Genomic DNA, 22531 nt, shown 5'->3' on the forward strand with positions numbered 1-22531 from the left:
AAAACATGACAGTTGATATTATTGCCCCAAGGAAATTAAAAAAGGCAAAAAAGAGGACATGAAAGTGTTAATAGTTGGTGAAATCGCTCCATAGCCATTTATAAATACCATAAACTACTAGCAATGCACAAAGACAAACAATTCACCAAGAATGAAATCTTTAAAATAAGAAAACTTAACTTCCCTGGGGGTCAGACCCTCCGGGGTCTGAGCTTTGATGCTGGCCGGTTTCAGTCACTCTGCTGTGGGGCAACCAGCGGTCCGAGCGGCGGGGCGTCTCCACCTGCAGCTGGAGACCATCCTCAACAGGCTGGAGAGCGGCCATGGACACTCCTGTGTCCCCGCTAACACTTCCTCTGCTGTAACCTGCACAGAAGCCTCACTCCACAACATGATGCCTATCTTCCCCGCCAACAGCCCTGAACCACACCAACCCTCCGGTAACGAGTGAAAAGCACAGGTGAGCGCGCTCAGGAGGCGTTCATTAATTTCAGCTTCTCTGAATTCAAATTGCGGCCCCTCCCTCTGCTGCTTTCAGTTACTCTCAGCCCCGCCCACAGGTGCAGTCACGTGCTTTCATCATCTACAGGTGCAGCCACTTACCTGTGCCTCCCTCTGCTGGACTAACAGCGGTACTGTTACTATAAATGTCTAATATTACACTGATGTGAAGCTGCACTGATGCTTATTCCTCTCTTATCATAAACTGTTTAACTTTGTGTATAAACTGAGTAGTTCAAAGAGCCTGGGAGATTGGAGTGGCCCAGCAAATCTACAAATAATTTCACACTATATTTATTAATTTTTATGAGTTATATTATAACTTTTGCATGGTTTCATTTCTTGGATTCACATTTTTTCCACTTGATTTTCTTTTTATACATATCTAATAAGCATTGTTGGAGGAAGCCTGAGACTTAATGGGGAACACCACTTAAATTAATAACTCCATGATGTTATATCTATGGCTTAGTAAAGTTCAATCAGTATTTTTTAACTATCTCTCAAAGCCAGAAACCAGAGAAGTAGCCTAAGTCTTAAACCTGTGATGGAACAGGGCGTAAAGTCTGGAGCTGTTCTACAGATAATGAATGGGAGACTGATTTTATGGGTCCACAGAATATTTGTCTTCTTTTTCATACCCAATTAACTTTGTGCTATTGGTGTGTTCTCAGCTCTGAAACATTAAATGTACCCATATACCCAAAACATTCTGTGTCCGTTTTAATATAGTGCGCATTGAACTAGTTCTGGTTCTTGTTCAGAAACTTTTTTTTAAATAAATCCGCGTTTCGCGTTTTCCTACCATTCACAAACTTCAAAATGTTAAGCTCCTTTAGCTGTCGGAGCATGAATGTAGTTTCCTCGTCCGTCCAGAAGTGCGTCATCTGCTTCTCGGTCGCCATGGTGTTTGTTTGTCTGGCAGTTACTGCACTGCTGCTAGGTCAACAGCCCGCAAAAGAAAAAGTGGTGCATGCGCAGAACGCCGAGTCCGACTCCAGACGACTCCAGTCAGACTAAGATTTTCAATGGAATTATCTAGGTGTGTTAGTCGAGCTACGGATAGTCCAATTTCAGTCAGACTAAGCTGTTTACATGCATTCAAAAGTCCGGTTTCAGTTGGACTAAGCCAATAATTGATTTTCTCAAGCTGCATGTAAACGTACTGACTGAGTTGAGCAGTTTTACTTTTTTTTCTTTTAATGTAAATGCTGCTCATGGCAGAGGGGCTGCAAACTATGTGGAAATTTCAAATGATCCTATCTAGAGCCAGTGTTCGGTTTGTCCATCCTGGGCTACTGTAAAAACATGGTGGTGCAACATGGCGATCTCCATAGACGAGGACCCGCTCCCTATGTAGATATAAACGACTCATTTTGAGGTACCAAAAACACAAGAAGTCTTTTTATCAGGTGATTCTGCACCAAAGAAATTCATATTCCATTTCTGCCAATAAAACCTACAAACTGGAGCTTTAAGATTTCCATAGCCAAGAACTGCTTCTCTGTAACTGTTCTGCTCATAAGACTAAAAAGTGTCAAATAAACAGACTTATGACAAATGTAACACGGATGTGAACGGCACTTTATTTGTAGCCTATTTTATCCTTACACTACACATAAATTATGCACTGCAGCATGCTGATACAGTTATGTGGCAGTTAAAGGCTCAGTTCACCCAAATTATGAAAATAAAAGGAAAAGCATGCATAGTACTTGTCCAGGCAGGCGGACAAATATAAGTCAAGACTCGGCATTGCGGCTGACTGACGATCACTATAAAACCAGCACGCCGCAGGAGGCTAAGCACTGGAGATAACTTTGATGCGCCCACAAACTGATTCACATTTCTCTTTAATGCCATATCACAAAGCCCTGCATTTGATTCATACGCTAGTGCAAGATATCATAAGAATACAAGTAACAGGATGTCTGAAATTGTCTTCACCCCTTCTTCGTCCTGCAATGAATGAGTGCACCGACTTTCTACTGCGCCACAGCGCCACTATAGTGGTTGGGAGGTGTGTTGCACATTGGTAGTAAGAGGCAATGAACGTCATGGGGTACGTCCCAAGTCCCTTAAAATTACTGCTAACCACCTTATCTAGCCACCTTACCTAACTGTTTAGTCCCTCCCACTTAGGAAAACATGCAAGGAATCAGGAGTTAGGAGTGAGGAGCGAGGATTGCTGATTAAGAGACATGAGACGGCCTTACTCTGAAGCGTCACGTAAAGCGACGTCCTTTTCTGATGACGGCGGCACAGCTGGATCTGCTGCATAACGGAGCCAGCGTTTGGCATACATCCCAAGTCACATTATATTAGCTGATCAAAGCCGTATTATTATTACTATTATTAAATCCACTCGCCATCATTCAACAAGTCCGCTGCTGAGTGAATAAGACATATCAGACCTGTCAGTCTGCCTCAATCAATTCAGTTTTATTTATAAAGCCCAATATCACNATTAATATTAATATTAATAATTAATATTACCTACAAGCTATTAAACATTATTCCACTCACATGACATGCAGGACAATTAATGATGGGCAAATGTGTTTGTGTGTGTGTGTGTTCGTGTGTGCGTGGTGTTATATCAACACATGTGGATCTGGACATGAGCAGCTGCACATTTAACAGCCACACATCACAGACAGTCCGCTGAAGAATGCAACAGGTTGTGAATGAAATAAACTTAATAACAACATGACAGTCTTGCACAAACTATCATTAACGTTACTCTTTGTAGTCACGTAGGCATGTGAATTACAGCGTTTCATTGCAAAGAATGCATGTAACGGCTACACTTGCGCTGTTTCTCCACCATCTCGTTCAAATGAGCCAGATGTAGGGGGCGGGTATTTATACGTCATGGCCTCAAGCTGAAAAAGACTTCCTGTTCGGAACCTCTCGTGTTACCTTACTCATCGCACCTAACAGATCCCTCCTAACTCCTAACGCTAACTCCTTACTGGCAGGAATAAGAGACATGAGACGGCCTTAAAGATGGCGGACCTTGAACGACTTCTGGTTCAAGTAAGGAGTTAGGAGTTAGCAGTATAAAATAAGAGACTTGGGACGCACCCTTGGTCCAAGGCTAGAGCCTCTTACTACCAATGTGCAATACACCTCCCAACCGCTATTGTGGCGCTGTGGCGCAGTAGAAAATCGGTGCACTCATTCATTGCAGGACGAAGAAGGGGTGAAGAAAATTTCAGACATCCGAGATAAAATGCATGTTTATTGAACAATAACGGAAAACACACGGCAACCCCCCGTACACCTTCCTAACATCTGTGCCTATGAGGTGAGTACATTACATGTTTGATTTGAACGTTTATGGAGACGTGAATCAGTCTAGACCGGGAACCCCCAAATGAAAAACGGGGTTCGTGGTCCAAGGCTACCAGACTTACCAACATGACACACACACACATGGCTCCTACACTCGGAAAAGAGGTAATAGTTTTTTGATTTGGGTCAATTGCAATTATAGCAGCATGGTGGTGCAGTGGTTGCTGTCCTGAGCAGTGCACAGTATTTCTAACCTCGTTGTGGCCACCTGCTAAATAATCAAGGTGCACATAAAACTTCATGAATAAATAACAGACCACACGTTCATGTTGAGTTCATTTCTTGACCGTGCTGTAGAGTGCAAATAAATCCTCCCCATCTTCTTGACGTCTTGTTCTGTGAAGGGACAAATAAAGTGTTCACACACTTTATGACTCAGCGTGTATTTTTTAATCATGTAGTGATTAGAATTTGCTGCTCACCCCGGGGCACCATTGGCACTCTCAGTTTTGATAGCAGTGTATTCAACACCACTGTCCTCGTCCTCTTCTTCTCTTTGCCTGTGGGGCTGAGCTGGCCTGATGTTAGAGTAGAGAGCTTCTTCCTGGTTCTGAGGGAAGCTGATGCTGGAGTAATGAAGCTCATCCTGCTGCTCTGCTGGTTGTCTTTGTGCTGCAGCTGATGGGGCGTCATACACTGGACCCATGTTTAGCTGACAGGACAAACAGAACTTTTTTTAATGCCATGTTGCACAAAATGACCTTACCTGTTGGATTTGGGGAAGGATCATGGTAGGTTATTCTTGAATTATACAAAATTCCTTCACTGGGCACTGAGGGTTTCTGGGCACAATACTTGATGCTCTTTGTTTTGGAACTGATCCCAATTTGCTGAGCCAAACAACTGTGGTCCTGAAGCCTGAGAAGTGTTTAGGCTGTTGCAATTCCTACTGTCACCAGCAGAGGTCTCTGATATTCAAAGGCTACTTCATGTTCACCACATTAACTGGTGAACCCTGTGCCACTGACAGAGATTATTTTTAACACTATATTTTAGATGTATTTACATATACATTGGCAGGAGGAGCAGCGATGTCTCAACACAAAAAAAAAACAAAAAAAAACAGCCACTTTCCATGCCATTTTTCTGGCGAGAAAATAAACAATGTCTAGGTAAAAAACTACAGACTTTCCTGACACTGTCCAAACAGGAAAAGCAGCCTTGTCTTGGTAAAAAACAACTACTCTTCATGTCAATACCTGGGCAGACAAAAACAGCAACGCCTCGGTAAAAAAACCAACCTCTTTTCATGCCACTGTCCGTGCAGAAAAAACAGTGCTGTCTCAAATAAAAACAACCGCCTATCGTGCCACTATCCTGGTAGGAAAAGCGGTGATACCTCTGTAAAAATAACTGCTTTTCATGCCACTATCTCTGCAGAAAAAACAGCAATGCCTTGGTAAAAATACCCACTTTTTTATCCAACGTCCCTGGCAGGAAAAAGCAGCGATGTCTTGGTAAAAAAGAACTGCTTTTCAAGGCACTTTCCTGGCAGGAAAATAAGAGTTGTCTGGGTAAAAAACTATATCTTTTCATGTCACTAATGCGGCGGAAAAAAACAGATTTATCCTGGTTAAAACAACCTATTTTCATCCTACTAGCAGGAAGATCAGCATTGTCTTAGTAAAAAAGAACTGCTTTTCATGGCACTTTCCTGGCAGGAAAATAAGAGTTGTCTGAGTAAAAAACTATTTCTTTCATGTCACTAATGCGGTGGAAAAAAACAGAATTATCCTGGTTAAAACAACCAATTTTCATCCTACTATCCTGGCAGGAAGAGCAGCATTGTCTTGGTAAAAAGCAACCGCTTTTCATGCCACTTTTCTGACAGGAAAATAAGCAATGTCTACGTAAAAAACTACTTCTTTTCATGCCATTGTCCCAGCAGGAAAAGCATTATGTCTTGGTAAAAAAACAAACACCCATTGTGCCACTGTCCTGGTAGGAAAAACAGTGATGTCTCTGTAAAAATAACTGCTTTACATGCCACTGTCTGCAGCAATGTCAGCAATGTCTCGGTAAAAAAACAACAGCTTTCTGTGCCACTATCCCAGCTGGAAAAGCAGCAGTGACTCTGTCAAAGAACAACTGCTTTCCGTAAAAAGCCATGTATATTCTTCATCACTTTATAAATGTTGATATGATACTGAAACATGCAAATGTAATATATTTGTTGTCTGCAGATACCTACCATGCCAACATTTTCCTCTGGCAATTGGATTAGAGTCTGTAGATCCATATCACTAACACCAAAAGGTATTTTCCAAAAAATTAAGCCATGCAGTTAAGACTTCCAACACTATGCCACACAATTAAATTACATGTCATTTTGATTGTGAACGAAGAATTAAAAAACTCAAAGGAATACGGCCCTCCAGAAACAGTATTCCAATTATGCAGGATAATCTACCCAAAACTGCTTGTGAAGTAACACCCAGAACTGACTGAGGTGAAGAAACTAAAAAGGAGGAAAAATGAATCACTTTTCAGCTGAGCATTCTCTCTAACTCTTTCACTGTCTCTGTCTTTTCTCACCTGTGGTCCATTGTCAGGTCTCTCTCCGCCATGATACTGTTGTGTGAGGGCCTTTTTTCTTCTGGATAGAAAAACGAGCAATTGAATAAATTAACTAATCAATTTAGGGAACAGATAACAAAATTTTACGTGCATTGAAGAGCATAATCAGAGTCACACAGAATTGCTCACCTTATCCAAAGGAAGACAGCGAGGACTGCTAAGATAGCCAGGAGAACACAAGAGATGGTTCCTGCAGCTGCTAATTTCCAGGCACCTGTCAGGAGAAAACAGTGACAACTGATTGGGCAAATACAGGATGTTTGAGTAATTACAGATTAATACATAACACCAAAATCTCCAGTAGGTGTTCAATTGTATCATGGATGGGACAGGCCCAGGGGCCCAAAGTGTCAGCAGGGCCCCCTACCCTTCACCTGCATTCACAGTAACACATATCAACCAGAAAGAGACTCAGAGACCCCAAAGAGATGCAAAAGAACTGCATAGACACAGAAAACAACTACAAAAATGGGCAAAACATCCACAAAGAGACACAAATGACCGAAAAAATGCATGAATATACCTCAAAGAGACACAGAACCACAAAAAGATGCATCACCACTACAAAGAAACACAAAACCATCACAACATCCTGTGTCTTGCTCCCATGTGAGAGAGGTGACAGGGCCCTTTTGCATATCTGTGCCCAGGGGCCCACTGTCTCATAATCCACCCATTAACCGCACAGAGATCATTTTCATAGGTTTGGTCGAGGGTGTGTGAAGGTATCCAAATAAAATATGTAGTAAAGAGGTGCATGTGGCTGTATGCACATAACTTACCTGCCACAACAGTCAGATGTAAGGTGGATATTTGACGTCCTCTTGTGTTCTGGGCTTCACAGTAATAATTCCCACTGTGTTCAGCTGTGAAGTCAGTGATGGTGAAGATCTGTCCTGATGCTTTTGGTGAGTCTTCATCCTCCTTGTACCAGGTATAGTTAGCTGCTGGGTTAGCATCACTGCTACAGGTCAGATTCACTGAACTGCCCTCCACTATCTCAGCAGAGGGACTCACTGACACAGAGGGAAGCTTTGGAGCATCTGGAGGAGAGTATGTATAAACAGATATGATGCAACGTGCATATGTTCAGTGACGCTAATGTGCAAAGCAGAAAACCTTTCTCACAAAGAGTGCAATAAGTTTCAAGGAACATGTGTTCAAGTGTTGCTTCTTTATAGCATGAAATTATTTCTGCAATTAACTCATCTGATTTTTTACATCTGTGTCTCATCTTTGAAACACACTGTGTCTAAATGATTTGCTGATGTTTGTGTACTTACACTGAACATCTAAAACTAGAGAAGTAGAGTTGATCCGTCCATGTCGATTCTCAGACTTGCAGTGGTAACTCCCGCTGTCCTCAGAGCTGATGGAGGTGAAATGATAAATGTCTTCTTGTCCTTCAAGCAGTGTTTGGTTCTCCTTGTACCAGGTGTATTTAGCTGCTGGGTTAGCATCACTGCTACAGGTCAGAGTCACTGAACTGCCCTCCACTATCTCAGCAGAGGGACTCACTGACACAGAGGAGGCATTTGGAGCATCTGGAAAAGATTTAACAGCGATTTTTATGAATTGTGGTGTGTTGCAGCATCTGAAACTTTAGAGGAGGTCTTGTGATGAATATGATGGTTTGAATCCCCTGAACAGTGCAGTTAATATATAAATGCTAATAGTGATTAAAACTGAGCTGCTCGACAAACTACAGCTGCAGACATTAATTGTGAGGAGAACAAGCAAAAGCAAACCTTTGTTAAATAGATGCAACACATCTGACACATTTAAGCTATTTTAAATAAGCCACTTTTACTCACATTGCACATTGATAATAACATATTCAGATGTCCTCCTCCCCAGCTCGTTCTCAGCTGCACAGTAATACTCTCCAGAGTCAGAAGTCTGGATGGAGCTGAAGAGAAGCTGTGGTTCTTCACTGAGGGGTGTTTGGTTCTTCTTGTACCAGGTGTATTTGGCTACTGGGTTAGCATCACTGCTACAGGTCAGAGTCACTAAATCATCCTTCATAACGTCACCAGAGGAACTCGTCAACAGCGTGGGAACCTTTGGAGCATCTGGAGGACAGAATATGCATCCATTAATATGAGTATGTTAGTGGATTTATAATGTGTGTTATCACTCACGACATAAGACAATAAAAATAAGAACACATAAGACAGGTAGCTTTCGTGATACTGTCTTTTGGTGGTAGGTTATGTTCACTGGTGCTTTATTGTAATTTGCTCCGTACAATTAAGCGATCCATTGTCACACTCACAGCTTTCTTCTTTTAATTGTTATCATCCCTCACAATGGCTGCCAACCAGAGCTTTTGATGTGTCACACACTTATAATTCCCACGCGCGAACGGCCACAAATAGGTTTCCCGTGAAGGTTTTTTAAATTGAATAGATTAAATTAAATTGCATTTTTTAGGTAGAGTTTGCTAAGAAATGGATGCCCACAACATACTGATACAGTCAATCTTACTATATCTTATCTTACTATATAATGAGGAAAACTCTGTCTGTCTGTCTGTGTCTGTTCCACGTTTTTCTCCTCACTGACTTGGTCAATCCATGTGAAATTTGGCACAGTGGTAGAGGGTCATGGGAGGATGTGAATGAAGCAGTATTACATCAATTGGCCAAAGGGGGGCGCTATAGCAACCGACTGAAATTGCAAACTTTGAATGGGCATATCTCATGCCCCGTATGTCGTAGAGACATGAAACTTTGCACAGAGATGCCTCTCCTCATGAGGAACACATTTGCCTCAAGAACCCATAACTTCCGCTTATATAGATTTTCCGCCATTTTGAATTTTTTGAAAAACACTTCAAATGGATCTCTTCCTAGGAAGTTTGAGCGATCTGCATGAAACTGGGTGAACATAATCTAGGGACCAATATCTAAAGTTCCCTCTTGGCAAAAGTTGGAAAACTTACTAAAACTGAGCTTCTATAAGGCAATGAATATTGCGGAGGGCGTGGCTCATCACATAAAGGTGTATAACATCTCAAGGGTTTCACCCATCACCACGCAACTTTGTAGGCATATGACCACACATAATCTGAGGGGACCCCTCCATTATTGACCCCATCAAACAAAATGGGGGCGCTAGAGAGCTCATTTCTTATCTAGGCCTAACCGCCATATGGATTTTTACTAAACTTGGTAGATATGTAGAACAGGACGCCTCAAGGTGACTGGAGAAATTTAACTCTAATTGGCAACTGGGTGGCGCGAAGCATTTTCATCACTTCGTTACTACAAACTAAAATCATAAGGATTGGCACATCAGCGGTCCTGGCTTGCAGATTAGATCACAGGTTAATCACATAAGAGCAAGTGCAAACAAGTGCTCTCAAAGTTTGAATTTCCACTCCAGCCACGCCTGCTTGTAAGATTTGACGCTTCAAGCTCGCAACTACATTCCACTTGACGATGAAGCCGACTTCATGAAGGAAGCAGAAAATGGCGCCCTACAGCAGAGAGGGTGAGTAATGATTCAATGAGATTTGTGACAGGTAACTGCACAGTGACTGCTCTCCTGCCCTGGATAGTCAAAGGGTTTCTTCAAATTCTCTTTTCATGTTTTAAGTCTTGCTTTTTCATACCAGCATTTACTTGTACTGTTACTTTCTGGGGTTGCATAGTAGAGTAAACTCACACACTGGAGGGGAGCGGTAACTCTGGTAGGCACAGGAATAACTGTCTGCAAGATTGACGTATCCTCCATACGAAACAGATGTTTCTCCCTGAATCCCCGTCTGATTCTTGTACCAAATGAAGGAGGAACGACCAGAAGGAAGACAACTGCTGTGACAAATCAGCTTTGGACCCACAGGAGACCAGATCACCTGCACCTGTAAATCTGGATCTGTGAATAAGGAACAGGGATGTCACAAAAAATTACACCATGCACAATCTACCACTCTACAGTGCACACCTTAATCTCTAATCTAAGCATGAGAAGGATGTTTGTTGTAAAACATACACAACAGCACACTGAACTACAACTCATCATCTTCCTCACATCAATGTGCTTATTATCCATACTTTTTAAAATTGTATTTGCTTCCCAGTCAGTACTTTCCCTTGTGTCAGTCTTCACTTTTACCTGACCATGCATTTATCAAAATCATTTTGAATAAAAAAGCACAAAATCTCACTAAATTACATTAAATTCCACGACATTAACGACACAAACAGCTTGTGTTCATCAGTACCTGTGACAGTCAGAGTTGTACCAGGTAAACTACTCTCCCATTCAAAGCTTCCTGCTTTGAATTTGAAGCGATACTGGGCTGAATCGCTCACTCTCAGGTCAGTGATTCTCAGGGTGGAGTGTCCTCCCCATGTTTTGACGTCAACACGACGATCATACTGGGGGTCTTTACTAACGTCCTTAGATCGCGTGTTATACCCCTGCTGGTCACTGAGCTTAGAACTGAACCAGAATTCAGATGTGATAGATTTAAAACTGCTGTAAGTGCAAGAAATGTCCACTGATGAACCTTTGAAGGCACAGATGCTTCTGTCAGTGTACGTCACTCTGTCACAGGACTGACCATGGACACCTGAAAAATGAAATATTTTTGATTGTTATTATGAAAATTAGAGTTTTTTCCTGTCATAATTAACAGCTGGCTGTATTACTGTGGATGAAGTTAGCCATGTAAAAGATGCATGAAGTCATGATACAGAAAATAAGCTAAAAGGTTCAACACAGTGTCATGTTAGTGGAAGACTGTCAGGAAACTTACACACTAACGGAGAGTGGACATCCTCATGTCCTTTAAGAGCACAGGAATAGCTGTCTTCAGGATAAAAGTAGTGATCATAAGGTTCCTGTTGTTCCTTTATTTTCTTTCCATTCTCGTACCAGATGTAGGAAGGATGATGAGGTAGACGACAACTACTGTGACAAGTCAGCGTTGCATATTTACAGGATCCAATGTTGCATGAGCTTACTCTGCTCCTCTGCACCTGGAAACCTGGATATATAAAGAAACAAAAATATAATTTCAGACTGAGCTGTCTTCACACACACACGATATTACACACACAGAAAATCATCATAGTGTTTCCTAAATGTTGAACATTTGGAGTTAAAGGGGATTTTATCATTTTAAGGTTCACACTTTGTGTTTCTCCTAAATTATGTTTACATGCCTTAATGTTGAAAAACTTTTTTTCTCATACTGTCTGTGCTGGAACACCTGTAGTCACTCCCCCATCTGAAATGCTCAGTTTTAGCACCTCTCTCTTAAAGCCCCTCCTGAAAAAGTGCAGTCTGCTGTGATTGGCCAGCATTTCTAGGTCTTCCATATCTGTTTAATCGGCATCTCTGCACTGTCTTTGCAGCCCAGGAATGACTATAAGGAAATATAATGGCACTTTCTAACTTGAAAAATCACCAAGAAACACTTCTGAACCAAAATCGCAGGAAGGTTTCAGCAGGAAAATGTTCCAAAAGCATGGAGAAATTAACTATCATCAGCCAACATTCCCTGATGTTAGCATGTGGCTACTGTACATGTAGCAGCCAGGGAATGACTGTCCCCATCCCCCAGCGTATCTACCTCAAACTCCTCATCATCACTTACAAAGCTCTCCACAACCTGGCTCACCCCTACCTGTCTGGGCTCCTCCACCGGCGCTATATAAATCCAATGTATTATTATCATTATCATTATTATTATTACACACTGCTCCTTTAACATGGACATCACACACTGTATCATAATATACAGAAAACTAGAAAAGCATAATAGCTCCCCTTTAATTTATAGTTTCTAACAAAAATGTTACCTGTGACAGACAAAGTGACTCCAGGTGAGCCAGCATATTTCCCACCTGGTTGGTTTGTTGTGAACCTGAACTTGTACTCAGCTGAGTCACTCTCTCTCAGGTCTGTGATTGTCAGAGTGCAGTGGCTGTTAGCACAGTGATACTGCACACGACCTGCGTATTCTGAGTCTGCTCTCAGATCCACAGGTTTGTTATCCTGCCATTTAGTAAACCACAATGTTCTCTCAACTGTAGTATTCACTCCGGATGGGTATCTGTAGCTGCAGTGTATTTCCACTGTTGATCCTTTCAAGGCACAGATCTTAGTAGGACTGTAAGTCACTCCCCAGTCACTTCCGCCCTGTATCACTGTAACACAGAGCACATCAGGAACCACAGTCAGACTTATAACATCAGACTTGAATGTGTGGAGGTGGTTGAGAAAAGGTAACCTGGACAAACGCCAAGCACCCCAGAATCTTATCTTACTGCAGTCAATGTCACAAAACGCTCATGATACACTTTTAAAGTGTGAGATCATTTTTAACTTCAAAATGGGACAAAGACCTCTTTCACAGCAGACATTTTGGCTTGTGATTGCAGGAAAAGCACAGCTGTAACTGATGGCATTGAAAATATTCCATAGTGGTAAGGGAGTTTCAAGGTACTGGTATTGTGCATGCTGGGTCACTGGCTTGTCTTACTGGGACACCTAATGCAAGTGAGACAGGGTGACACGACAGGGTCTGTGAGACATATTTGTGAAGCATAAGCCTCATCCTGCCTGGTTTAATCCTGTAGATCAGTGCCGGCCTGTGGCATAGGCAGCACAGGCAAATACTAAAGCGCCGTCATCCATAGGGGGCGCCACAAATAGAAAATAAAGAATCAAAATGTTTCTTTTACTATTTTTTTTACTAGTACTAATTGCGCTAGTTGTTTTTAAATAGGAATTGTGCAGATTTGCAGGAAACCCCAATCAGTCTTTTTTCAGCATTGACAGTACAAAAACAAAATCGGGGAGTGCAGCAAAATGCCGCCTGCCTACTTTTGTTTATCCCTTTTTTGGGGGAATAGGGGGCGTGAGCAAGTAACAAAACGTGGGTGACTTGGGAGGGAAGCCGTGGCTGGTCAGTCCTTCGGCGATTCTCTCGTAAGTTGGCCCGTCCCTCACCGTTCCCTTCATTTGACGGTTAATGGGCTCTTCGTTTGCGAGGCGCAATTCCTTCCCCCAGTTACTCATCTTTACAGTGTCTGTCAGGTTTGCGTTTGAACACACTACACAGACTACATCCGACGGCCAAGTGGCATGTATGTTCTGTGCCTGCGTGAGAGAGAGAGCGGAGTGACAGAGTGGTACATCCTGACAGCCAAGGTGTTACCTATCTGTGCAGCCGAGCGGCTAGCGGAGCATTAGCCACAGCATGACCGGAGGGAAGCACAGCCAGTTAGCCTCCGCTAGCTTCCCAGCTAGCCCCGGCTCTCCGTTTGGATTCAAATGGCACTGACACTGATGTGTCATTAGTTCAAGGTCTGCATTCAGGGTTATATTTGTGCTTGGCCATGTTGTTGAGCTAGTTTGCTGTCTCTGTTAAGTAGCTGTCCATTACTGGACTTCAGAATAAAAGCTCTGTGCCAGAAATTCAGTGTACTTCAAAATGAAATGTGTTTTACAAACTTCTCGAGTCACTTTTGGTCCATACTAGGGATCGACCGATATGGGTTTTTTAGGGTCGATACCGATACCGATTATTAGTAGTCAAGGAAACCGATAACCGATATTTAGAACCAATATTCATTTGCAGTAAAAATTAAAATTTTGGTGTCAAAATTTAGAATAACACACCTGGGATTAGACTGAATACAAACAGTATACTGTTTGTTTGTTTTTGTACACTGAAAGTCTGTGATAAAAAGACCTTAAACTTTTGTAGAATAACACAAACTCTGACACAAATCTTGGTTGAAATGGTTGGTTGTTTTATTATATAAAAACCAAAAAGTGCAGAGATCTCTTAAAGTTCACTGAAAATGAAATGTCTCCCTGATTTTTTTTAAAAGATCAAAGTAAAAACTGAACTGCACAGTACTGAAATTTGAGTCTCGGCAATAAGTTAAATTATCTAAAAACAAAACGTTCAGGGATCTTCTAGCAACATTTATAAAAGTTCATTGAAATAAATAACAGTTGATTAATGATGTCTTATGTTCTCTCTCAGGTACATTTGATCCAGCCTGATTAAGTGCAAACCAATAAAGAGGGTGGCAGGAACAGGAACCTTGGCTCACTTCATTTATTGATAGCTTTAGTAGTTATTACTTTTCAGATTTTTTTTTTTTTTTTTTTTTTACATCAAATAGCATAATTAGTTTATAAATAAAGATTAAACTTTCAGTGGTTACCAGACTTATTTTTATTAAAGTAATTTGTAATTACATGTATTTAATATACCAGTCACATTTCATTTTTTCAGCAGAATCAGTACTTTTACTTTAATGCCAAGTAAATTTGATTGATATTCTTCTATACTTTTTAAATGCATGTCTAAATGAACTAATGAAGCCTACAAAACAACTTCACATCAGTTGCTGAAGCTAGCGTGCATGTACACAGACACGCGCGCACACACACACACACACACTCCATGTCAACATAGCTGCACACAGACAATAGTTTCTTCTCAGCGCGACACACACACGCACACACACACAAGCAAGCGCCATACCGACCATACACAGCTGAAATGCACTGATGTAAACTTCTACATGTCCGTTAGCTTTAGCAGCCGATGTGAAGTGACGACATTATTGTTTCCAATGGCTGCCCGTTGCGACTCGCGAGCAAAGGCGTGAGGGGGGGAACAGACACTGAGATACAGTATGAAGATGGCGTGTTTATCAAGCATCAACAGTGGTATCTTTAAAACTTCAGCATAGAGGATTTCTTATTGCAGCTTCGACATTTTCTGTTGTCTTGCCTTCAAACATCATACTGCTGCTTCCCGGAGCAGTCTTCTCTCCTCTCTCTCTCTGTGTCGCTGCAGCTGCATCTACCTTCAGTGTTGATTGGCTGTCACTCACTTGTGCCGTGTAGCCATTCAGTGGGGGCTGTAGGCGGGACACTGGTTACACAGCACAGAGTGGAGACTTCAGGCAGACAGGCAGAGAGAGAGACGGCTGCATGAGAGCCGAAGGAGCGCGTTTTAATTAAAATAAACGTATTTTAATTAAAATAAGCGTATTTAATCGGCTATCGGTGGAAAAAACGGCCGATGCCGATTATCATAAAAATGCTGAATATCGGCTGATGTTATCGGCAGTGCCGATTATTGGTAGATTAGATCCCTAGTCCATACAGAGTGGACCTGCGGCCCACCAGTTGTTAACCACTGGCCTACGGCACCAAATGTGCTAGAACTGCCACTGCTATAAATGCCTCCTATTTATTTGCAGACTTGTCCCAGTTTTTCCCCATGGGATGGACGTGTTTAAGCGTAATAGAGAGGTGACACATCAGGAAAGACAAGAGTAAAGCATCATACACATTATATTTCTGTATTCATGTCTATGTGCAGTAGAAGGAGGGCATCATAGTGTCTGAAGGGGCAGTGAGGGAGCAGGAATACTTTGAAACCTTAATCTCTTCTGAGAAAAGAGAAGAAGAAACAGACAGAGTAATAATTATTAGAAGGGTATGGTTTGTGATGAAATTGTGTGTTTGCTTGATTTGGTTCCTGTTTGTGGTCAGGGGTGTGAAAGTACAGAGAAATGTAGAATGCGGATGTGAAACTCTTCTGCATTAGCACGTTGGTACTATAAAGTTTATTACTGTTACTGAAGTGCCACACTGAGGTCAATGCCACTGTCAGGATTATGTGCTTTTTAGAGTAGGCCTACATATTGTATTTTCTCTCCTCAGTTTAAACCTGGCTTTTTTTCAGCCTGATATTCTTTACCACGTGGTGCTCTCTCTCCTCATTAGCATGACAGCCAGTACAGAGAAACATATATGGTGTGGCAAACAGTCGACACACACCGAGTTGCTCTAAATTAAAGACGCGCATGACTCTTTCTACTAATGGAGAAGTACAGACTAACCAAGTGAGCACATTTTTTTTTCTTCTGATTATCTTAAAGTGCGGTGTGCACCAAAAACGACCTGAAAAATGATTCATTTTAAATTTCTGGTTTTAAAGCAAGCAAATGTCTGGTGTGACAGGGTTTTAAAGGTAAATATCACATTGTATCACATCATCATCAAATCTATTGGCGATCTGGTGACTAATTACCAGTAATTACTCAGTAAATTTAGCTTTAACTTAACTTCTCCTGCAGTCCTGCAACTAAAATGGGTGTGCTACATGCATTAAATTATAAATATAGATGTAGGCCTACAGTACCTTGTACAGAGAGGAGGACAAGAAACCCACTCGTTGCTGCTGTTAAACTCATAGCTGCTCCGCTCATTTCTCCATAAGCATGTTAGAATGTAGATACTGAGCAGTATTACTAACTCAGACGAGCTCCGCTTAAAACAGAGAAGGATGTGATCTTGAAAGAAAAGTTATATCCTCTGTTGACACAGTTGAATGGGGCAGCTGATAAAAACTGCCACGGCTTCCTTCCTCTTTAAATAATTAACATGCATGAGCAGCTGAATGTGTGTGAATCCCCAAGATGAAGTAAAGAAATGACTTGTTTTGCATGAACTTCCTTGTATACTGTAGATTATGAAAAATAGACTGTCTTGTCTGCTTTCATTTCCCACTTTTCAGATCCTTCCAACCCTCCCTGCTGCGCAGTAACCCCTGCTGCTGCTGCTGCTGCTATCCCCCATCACCTGACCTTCCCCACATACCTGCACACCTGTTCCCACTTCCCCATCAGCCCTGTTGTTAATATACCTGACCACTTTCATTTGTTCCTTGTCAGATCATCTACTGTGCTTCTACCTCAGTGGTCCAGCGTTCTGTTACTGCTTGCCTGACCCCCTTTTTGGATGAGTTTGCCTGCTCATCTCTGCCTGTCTGCTTTTTGACTTCTGCCTGGCCCTGTGAGTTAACGTGAACTTTTACTTTGATGTTGTGTTGCAGGGTCCATCCTAACAAAACACATATCTTGACAGAACTGCCTGTTCAGTTACAGTAACAAAGCTATGACTGGACTCTCAACAGATCACCACGACCTGCAAGAGGAGAGTCACATGACTTGCAGAGGTGTCACTATAAGCTAGTTTCTGGGTATTTTTAGGCTTCGTGGAATCTGACAGCAGCTTTGGTATCACTTGTCCCCTTGTAATTTGAATATTGAATACTTTGCATAAACATGATGACAGCTGGAATGATTATTGAATATTTTATTCAAAAAAATATCTGGGGCCGTATTCACAAAGCTTCCTGGTACAAAGAGTTGCTCCTTGTGATGAAATTCTAGGAAAATTCTGTTCAAAACTTAGAAAGTGTGACGCTTAAAGTTAAGACTTGGTCCTTGCAAAAATATTATTCACAGAGCATCTTCCAGTAGAGGTGACATATACATACAAATACACAGAAAACAATGGTTAAAAAAAAACAATTTAAGCTGTGAAACAAGTACTTAACACTAATTTATGATGCAACAGAAGTAAAAATTGGCGAAATGAGCAGCGGAATATTCACAATATTTTACAATAAAAACTGATAATTTAACCGCAAAAACCCACAGAAAAGCAGGAAAGATTGCAGTACAGATACACTGTACTGTCTCATTCCCAACTCATCAAATTCTGCCACTTTTAGGTGCAAGATACTAATGAACAAAGGCACTGATGACAGCTATAATACACTGCCAGGTGTCGGGGAGGTGGATGGGTCCAACCAATCCCGGACATTCACCTGGGAGCCCGTTTTTCTGCTTTCCGTGTGAGTTTGAAGCCAAACCATGATGTTTTTCTCCTAAACCTTATCATGTGCTTTTGTTGCACAAGGAAATGAACTTAAAAACAAAGTTGTGGGTTTAATTTCAAAAAGACTGTGTGCATTTAATGAAAAGACACAATGCATGTAACAAGGGTAAACTGACAGGCCGTCCCGGAACGTCAACAACAGATGCAGGAGGCTAACTAGTCATAGCTAGACGTGAAAGTCCACTGACAAAGCGGTAATATTTGTGGAGTTGGGATGAGAACGTGTTGACTGTATAAAGAGAAATGATTGAGATGATTTTGAAAATGTCATGTAGCAGCACTGGCAGTAAAATATTGCTCCTTGGTAACATCTTGAATCTAATTCTGTCTTGGGATACGTAAATTACAGGTGTTAGCTAACTGATACTTGTACCTTGTCAAGAGAAATGACGTCATGACAACAGTTAATACAGTTTATTGTCTCACACCTATTATTTATAACTCTGTGTTTAACCTGCTTAAACATTGTTTAAGAGACCACAGACTCGTGTTGTATTCATACTCTTGGTTTTTTGTTGACTTTGCTGTAAAGTGCATATAAATCCTCCGCAGGCTCTTCTTGTATTGATCTGTGAATGAAGAAAAGACTTATTTTTAAGAGCTCAGAAAACTCCCAATATTAATCAGAACAGGTTTAAAAAATTCCAGAGGGATTCAACTGCAATAAAATGATGGGAATTATGTTTATGTGGCAAAGAAAACTCTCATGAACTCACTCTGTGGCAGCACCAGCACGTTTAAAGTTAACAACAGAGTACTCCACATCATCCTCGTCCTCTTCTTCCTCCCTGTGTCTGTTGGGTTGGTTTAGCCTGACGTTGGAGTAGAGAGGATCTTCCTGGTTTTTAGAGAAGCTCACACTGGCATAGCAGAGGTCGTCCTGCTGCTCTGATGGTGTTCTCTGTCTTATAGCTGAGGGCGTTTCATATATTGCACCCATGTTTGCCTGTGGGGTAAATATTACTTGAGTACTTCAGTACCTTGTACTGCCCTGTATAAACCCCAAATGGCCACATAGGAAAATACTGCAGAGTTAAAGGTGAGGGTAATTTTTTTTCAATTTAAAATTCCTGGTTAAAATTCCTTTATTTCATGTTCCCTCTTGTGGATTCAGGCCTCATTTTGAAAGCCAAATGGTGAACCACAGGTTTGAGATTACTTCTGTTTTTTTGGATGTAATTCCTACTAATCACCAGCAGAGGTCAATAAAGTTCAAGGATTACCTGATTCCCCTTTTATTAACAAAACCCTAACATGAACGTGTAGATGAAGAGGTACATTAAAGGGCCAAAGACACATCCTTACCAATGTTACACCTGACCAATGAACACTGAAGGAATTTGGAGAAGTTTCAGCTGGTTGTAGCCTGCAATCCTTACTGCTACATGCCACTAAATCTCCCCAAATCTTACACACTGTTTCTTTAAGACACAGAATGACTGAGCAAAGGAAAAAAAAATGTGTCAAATGGAAATAAACAAGATAAAAAAAGAGGGTGATGGGAGCAAAAATGATGTATGGACTGTACTTATGTCATGTTTTTCTACCGAAATGGGTAAAGCACTTTATAGTTGGCCTCTCATTGACCCTTTCCCACACAAGATGGCGTCAGAGCTGCCACGCAAGGCGCTGGCATGCCAATTTGATTCAGTGTCTTGTGGATTGAGGACAGGGATCAAATCGCCAACCCTGTGATTAGGTGAACAGTTTAGTTTAGGTGAAGAAAGTATCCAGAAGGGGACATGAAGCACTATTCACACGAGTTTCCCGGTGACAGTGGACTCTGAGTGATACCTGAACTCTTCTTCCTCACCTGTGCATTGTCGTCTGGTCTCTGTCTAGGCTCGGGGGGTTGTTTCAAGGACGTCTTTCTTCTGGATAAGAAAAAAAATGAACAAGCAAATTAATCATCAAACAAAATTACAATACAACTGACCAGATTTACTGAATATAATCACAGTAAAACTTAGTTGCTCACCTGATGAATAGAAAGGCTAAGACAAATATGATAGCGAGAAAAATAGCTGTGATGGATCCAGCTGCTACTGATTTCATTGATCCTGTGAAACAGCAATCAAACAGAGCAATTAGTTATGGAATTACAGGTTGTTTTGGTCCATTAGCAACTGATAATTACACATTAAATCATAGATCCTCAGACAGAAGTATTCTAAATAGTGACTCATGGAAACTGTAGCATTGCTTTTGCATCCCTGAAGGTGAAAATGATCTCATCATGAGCACAAAAATCAGGTGTTTAAAGCAGTGCAACAACCCACATGCCAAAAACAATATTGGTGGTCTGTAATACTGTGGGAAATTTTGTACTTCAAGCTAAAGATTAATGATTGATCTTGTATTCAAATTATCAAAACGTTGTCTTGGACACTGAGCAGAGCTGTCACCTTCCATGCATCCATGGAGAGGTTAGGGAAACGGAGTTCGGGTGGCCACAGAGAGAGACTGAGATTCTGACAAACATTCAGATGACATAGGAAAGGAAGGCAAGGCCTTTCCCGGGCTGCTTTTGGAAAGAAAGAAGAGCTGACCTTGACTAGGGGACGAAAGAGAGTTGCAGGACTGGCAGGAAGCCTAAAGCTTGGAAATATTTTCACTTTAAACTTCTGCAGACAGCTAAGACCTTCTATCAGTTGGCAGACATGCAACCGGTTCCGTTCATACCAAAATTGAGGGTGTCCAGGCCAAACAAAATATTGCTGGGCTGTGTGTTGGTTGACATGCCACAGCTGTGTAGCACAGAAGTTTGGGGCAATACCTGCTGACTGGCAAACAGGAGAGGTGGAATATGCGTGTGCTCCATCACGAGGATATCACAAAACGTCTTTGACAGGGAGCTGACAGGTCAACTCCAGCCATCAGCCCTGGATTTAGTAGCAAGCCCCTAGAAACATCGCCGGGCTTTGAAGCCATTTTTAAATAGTGGCCAACAATTTCAGGGTCCGTCATGTGATGTCATGGGGCCCAGAAAGATTTTCCCATAGACTTACACTGTGAAAGAGAAATCTATAAATCAGTGATCAGTGAATACATCTTTTTGAGTATCACTGATAAATGGACTCCTTTCACCATCAGGAAAGTTGGCAGAGTTCTTAACCATAAGTTATATGCTCAGCCGCCATAAGTTGCCAGTGCACTTGCTCTATGGGCCCAGTGATGCGGAAGATCCAGGTAATTTCATACTGCAGGAATTTGGCTTTTTTTGGCTCCATGTGCCACTAACCAACTTTCATAGAAGTGATCCAGTTTGGGATAGTCATGGACAGAATCCGAAGGATTTTAGGATTACATTTCTGCTTTATGCAGTTGATATCAGTTTGTGACTTCCAGGGCGCACGGCCAAGTCTGAAGCCATTCTGCTCTGTTTCATAACAATGGTTGGTTCCCTTGGGCTTGGAGCACTTTGCTGCCCTTATTAAAGTATTTCAAAAAAGACATGTTGACATCTGTTTGTCAGAGCTCTCTGCCAGGTAGTTGAAGATTGCAGAAATAAATTATGTGTTGTAACTAAAGAAGGCTTGTACTGTGATTAGCTTGTTTAACTGGAAGGTTAAGATACAGTGTAAGTGAGTGGGCTATGGACAGACACATTAGTATGACATACTTGACACAATAATTGGATTAAAGGTGGAGTTATGACGTCCTCTTGTGTTCTTGGCTTCACAGTAATAATTCCCACTGTGTTCAGCTCTGATGTCAGTGATGGTGAAGATCTGTCCTGATGCTTTTGGTGAGTCTTCATCCTCCTTGTACCAGGTGTACTTAGCTGCTGGGTTAGCATCACTGCTACAGGTCAGATTCACTGAGTCACCCTCCATCATCTCAGCAGAGGGACTCACTGACACAGAGGGAAGCTTTGGAGCATCTGGAGGACAAAATGTTTCGAAAAGTAAATTCCTAATATGTGCACACATACTACAAAGCTGATTCAGATTCAGATTTTAGGCTAAGGGAAACAAGGTCATCATTATGACTGCCACCTACTGGGAGGGGCACTAAATAACATATAATTCAAAAACAGAAGATTGCACTAAATATGCTCACATTTTTATCCACTTCTCATTATTATCCACTTTTCATTTTTATTATTATTATTTATTGCCGTTTCTTGAATTTTTTTACTTTTCTGCATGCCTAGTTTTTAAGTTTTTAAATTTTGAAATTCTTAATCTGACTCTTCTCCCTGACTGCTTATCTTATCTTATCTTATCTTATCTTATTTAATAATTCATCTGATGCCTTTTCTACTAATTCTTCACTGGAGATCATGAAGCTGTGCTGCAGGCTCCCAACATGATCACAGAGAAACTGTGTAGTGATTCATTTGCATCTACTGTATGGC

The 22531-nt window shown here is 41.4% G+C and overlaps 1 protein-coding gene and 1 long non-coding RNA gene across 4 annotated transcripts in view; both read right to left on the reverse strand.

Moving 5' to 3' along the window:
* Positions 1-2967: 2967 nt before the first annotated feature.
* Positions 2968-22531, reverse strand: part of LOC126390868 (B-cell receptor CD22-like) — a 70587-nt gene continuing 51023 nt past the window's right edge. For 2 of the 3 annotated variants that reach the window (XM_050045357.1, XM_050045354.1), the window contains 5 exons: positions 7218-7478; positions 6565-6649; positions 6394-6454; positions 4281-4510; positions 2968-4194 (listed from right to left, as the gene is read on the reverse strand). In XM_050045357.1, coding sequence (XP_049901314.1) covers positions 4134-4194; positions 4281-4510; positions 6394-6454; positions 6565-6649; positions 7218-7478 — 698 coding nt within the window. In that variant the 3' untranslated portion in view covers positions 2968-4133. Of the gene's footprint in view, positions 4195-4280; positions 4511-6393; positions 6455-6564; positions 6650-7217; positions 7479-7718; positions 7980-8249; positions 8508-10104; positions 10315-10663; positions 11015-11200; positions 11432-22531 lie in introns of all 3 variants that reach the window. The other variant, XM_050045356.1, reaches the window with a different exon arrangement.
* On the reverse strand, positions 17632-20042 carry LOC126390871 (uncharacterized). Its single transcript, XR_007569997.1, has 3 exons — positions 19985-20042; positions 18888-19117; positions 17632-18740 (listed from the first exon to the last, which is right to left on the reverse strand). It is a non-coding gene; the product is annotated as an uncharacterized LOC126390871 (long non-coding RNA).

Source organism: Epinephelus moara, chromosome 5, assembly GCF_006386435.1.
Source record: "Epinephelus moara isolate mb chromosome 5, YSFRI_EMoa_1.0, whole genome shotgun sequence".
Taxonomy (NCBI): domain Eukaryota; kingdom Metazoa; phylum Chordata; class Actinopteri; order Perciformes; family Serranidae; genus Epinephelus; species Epinephelus moara.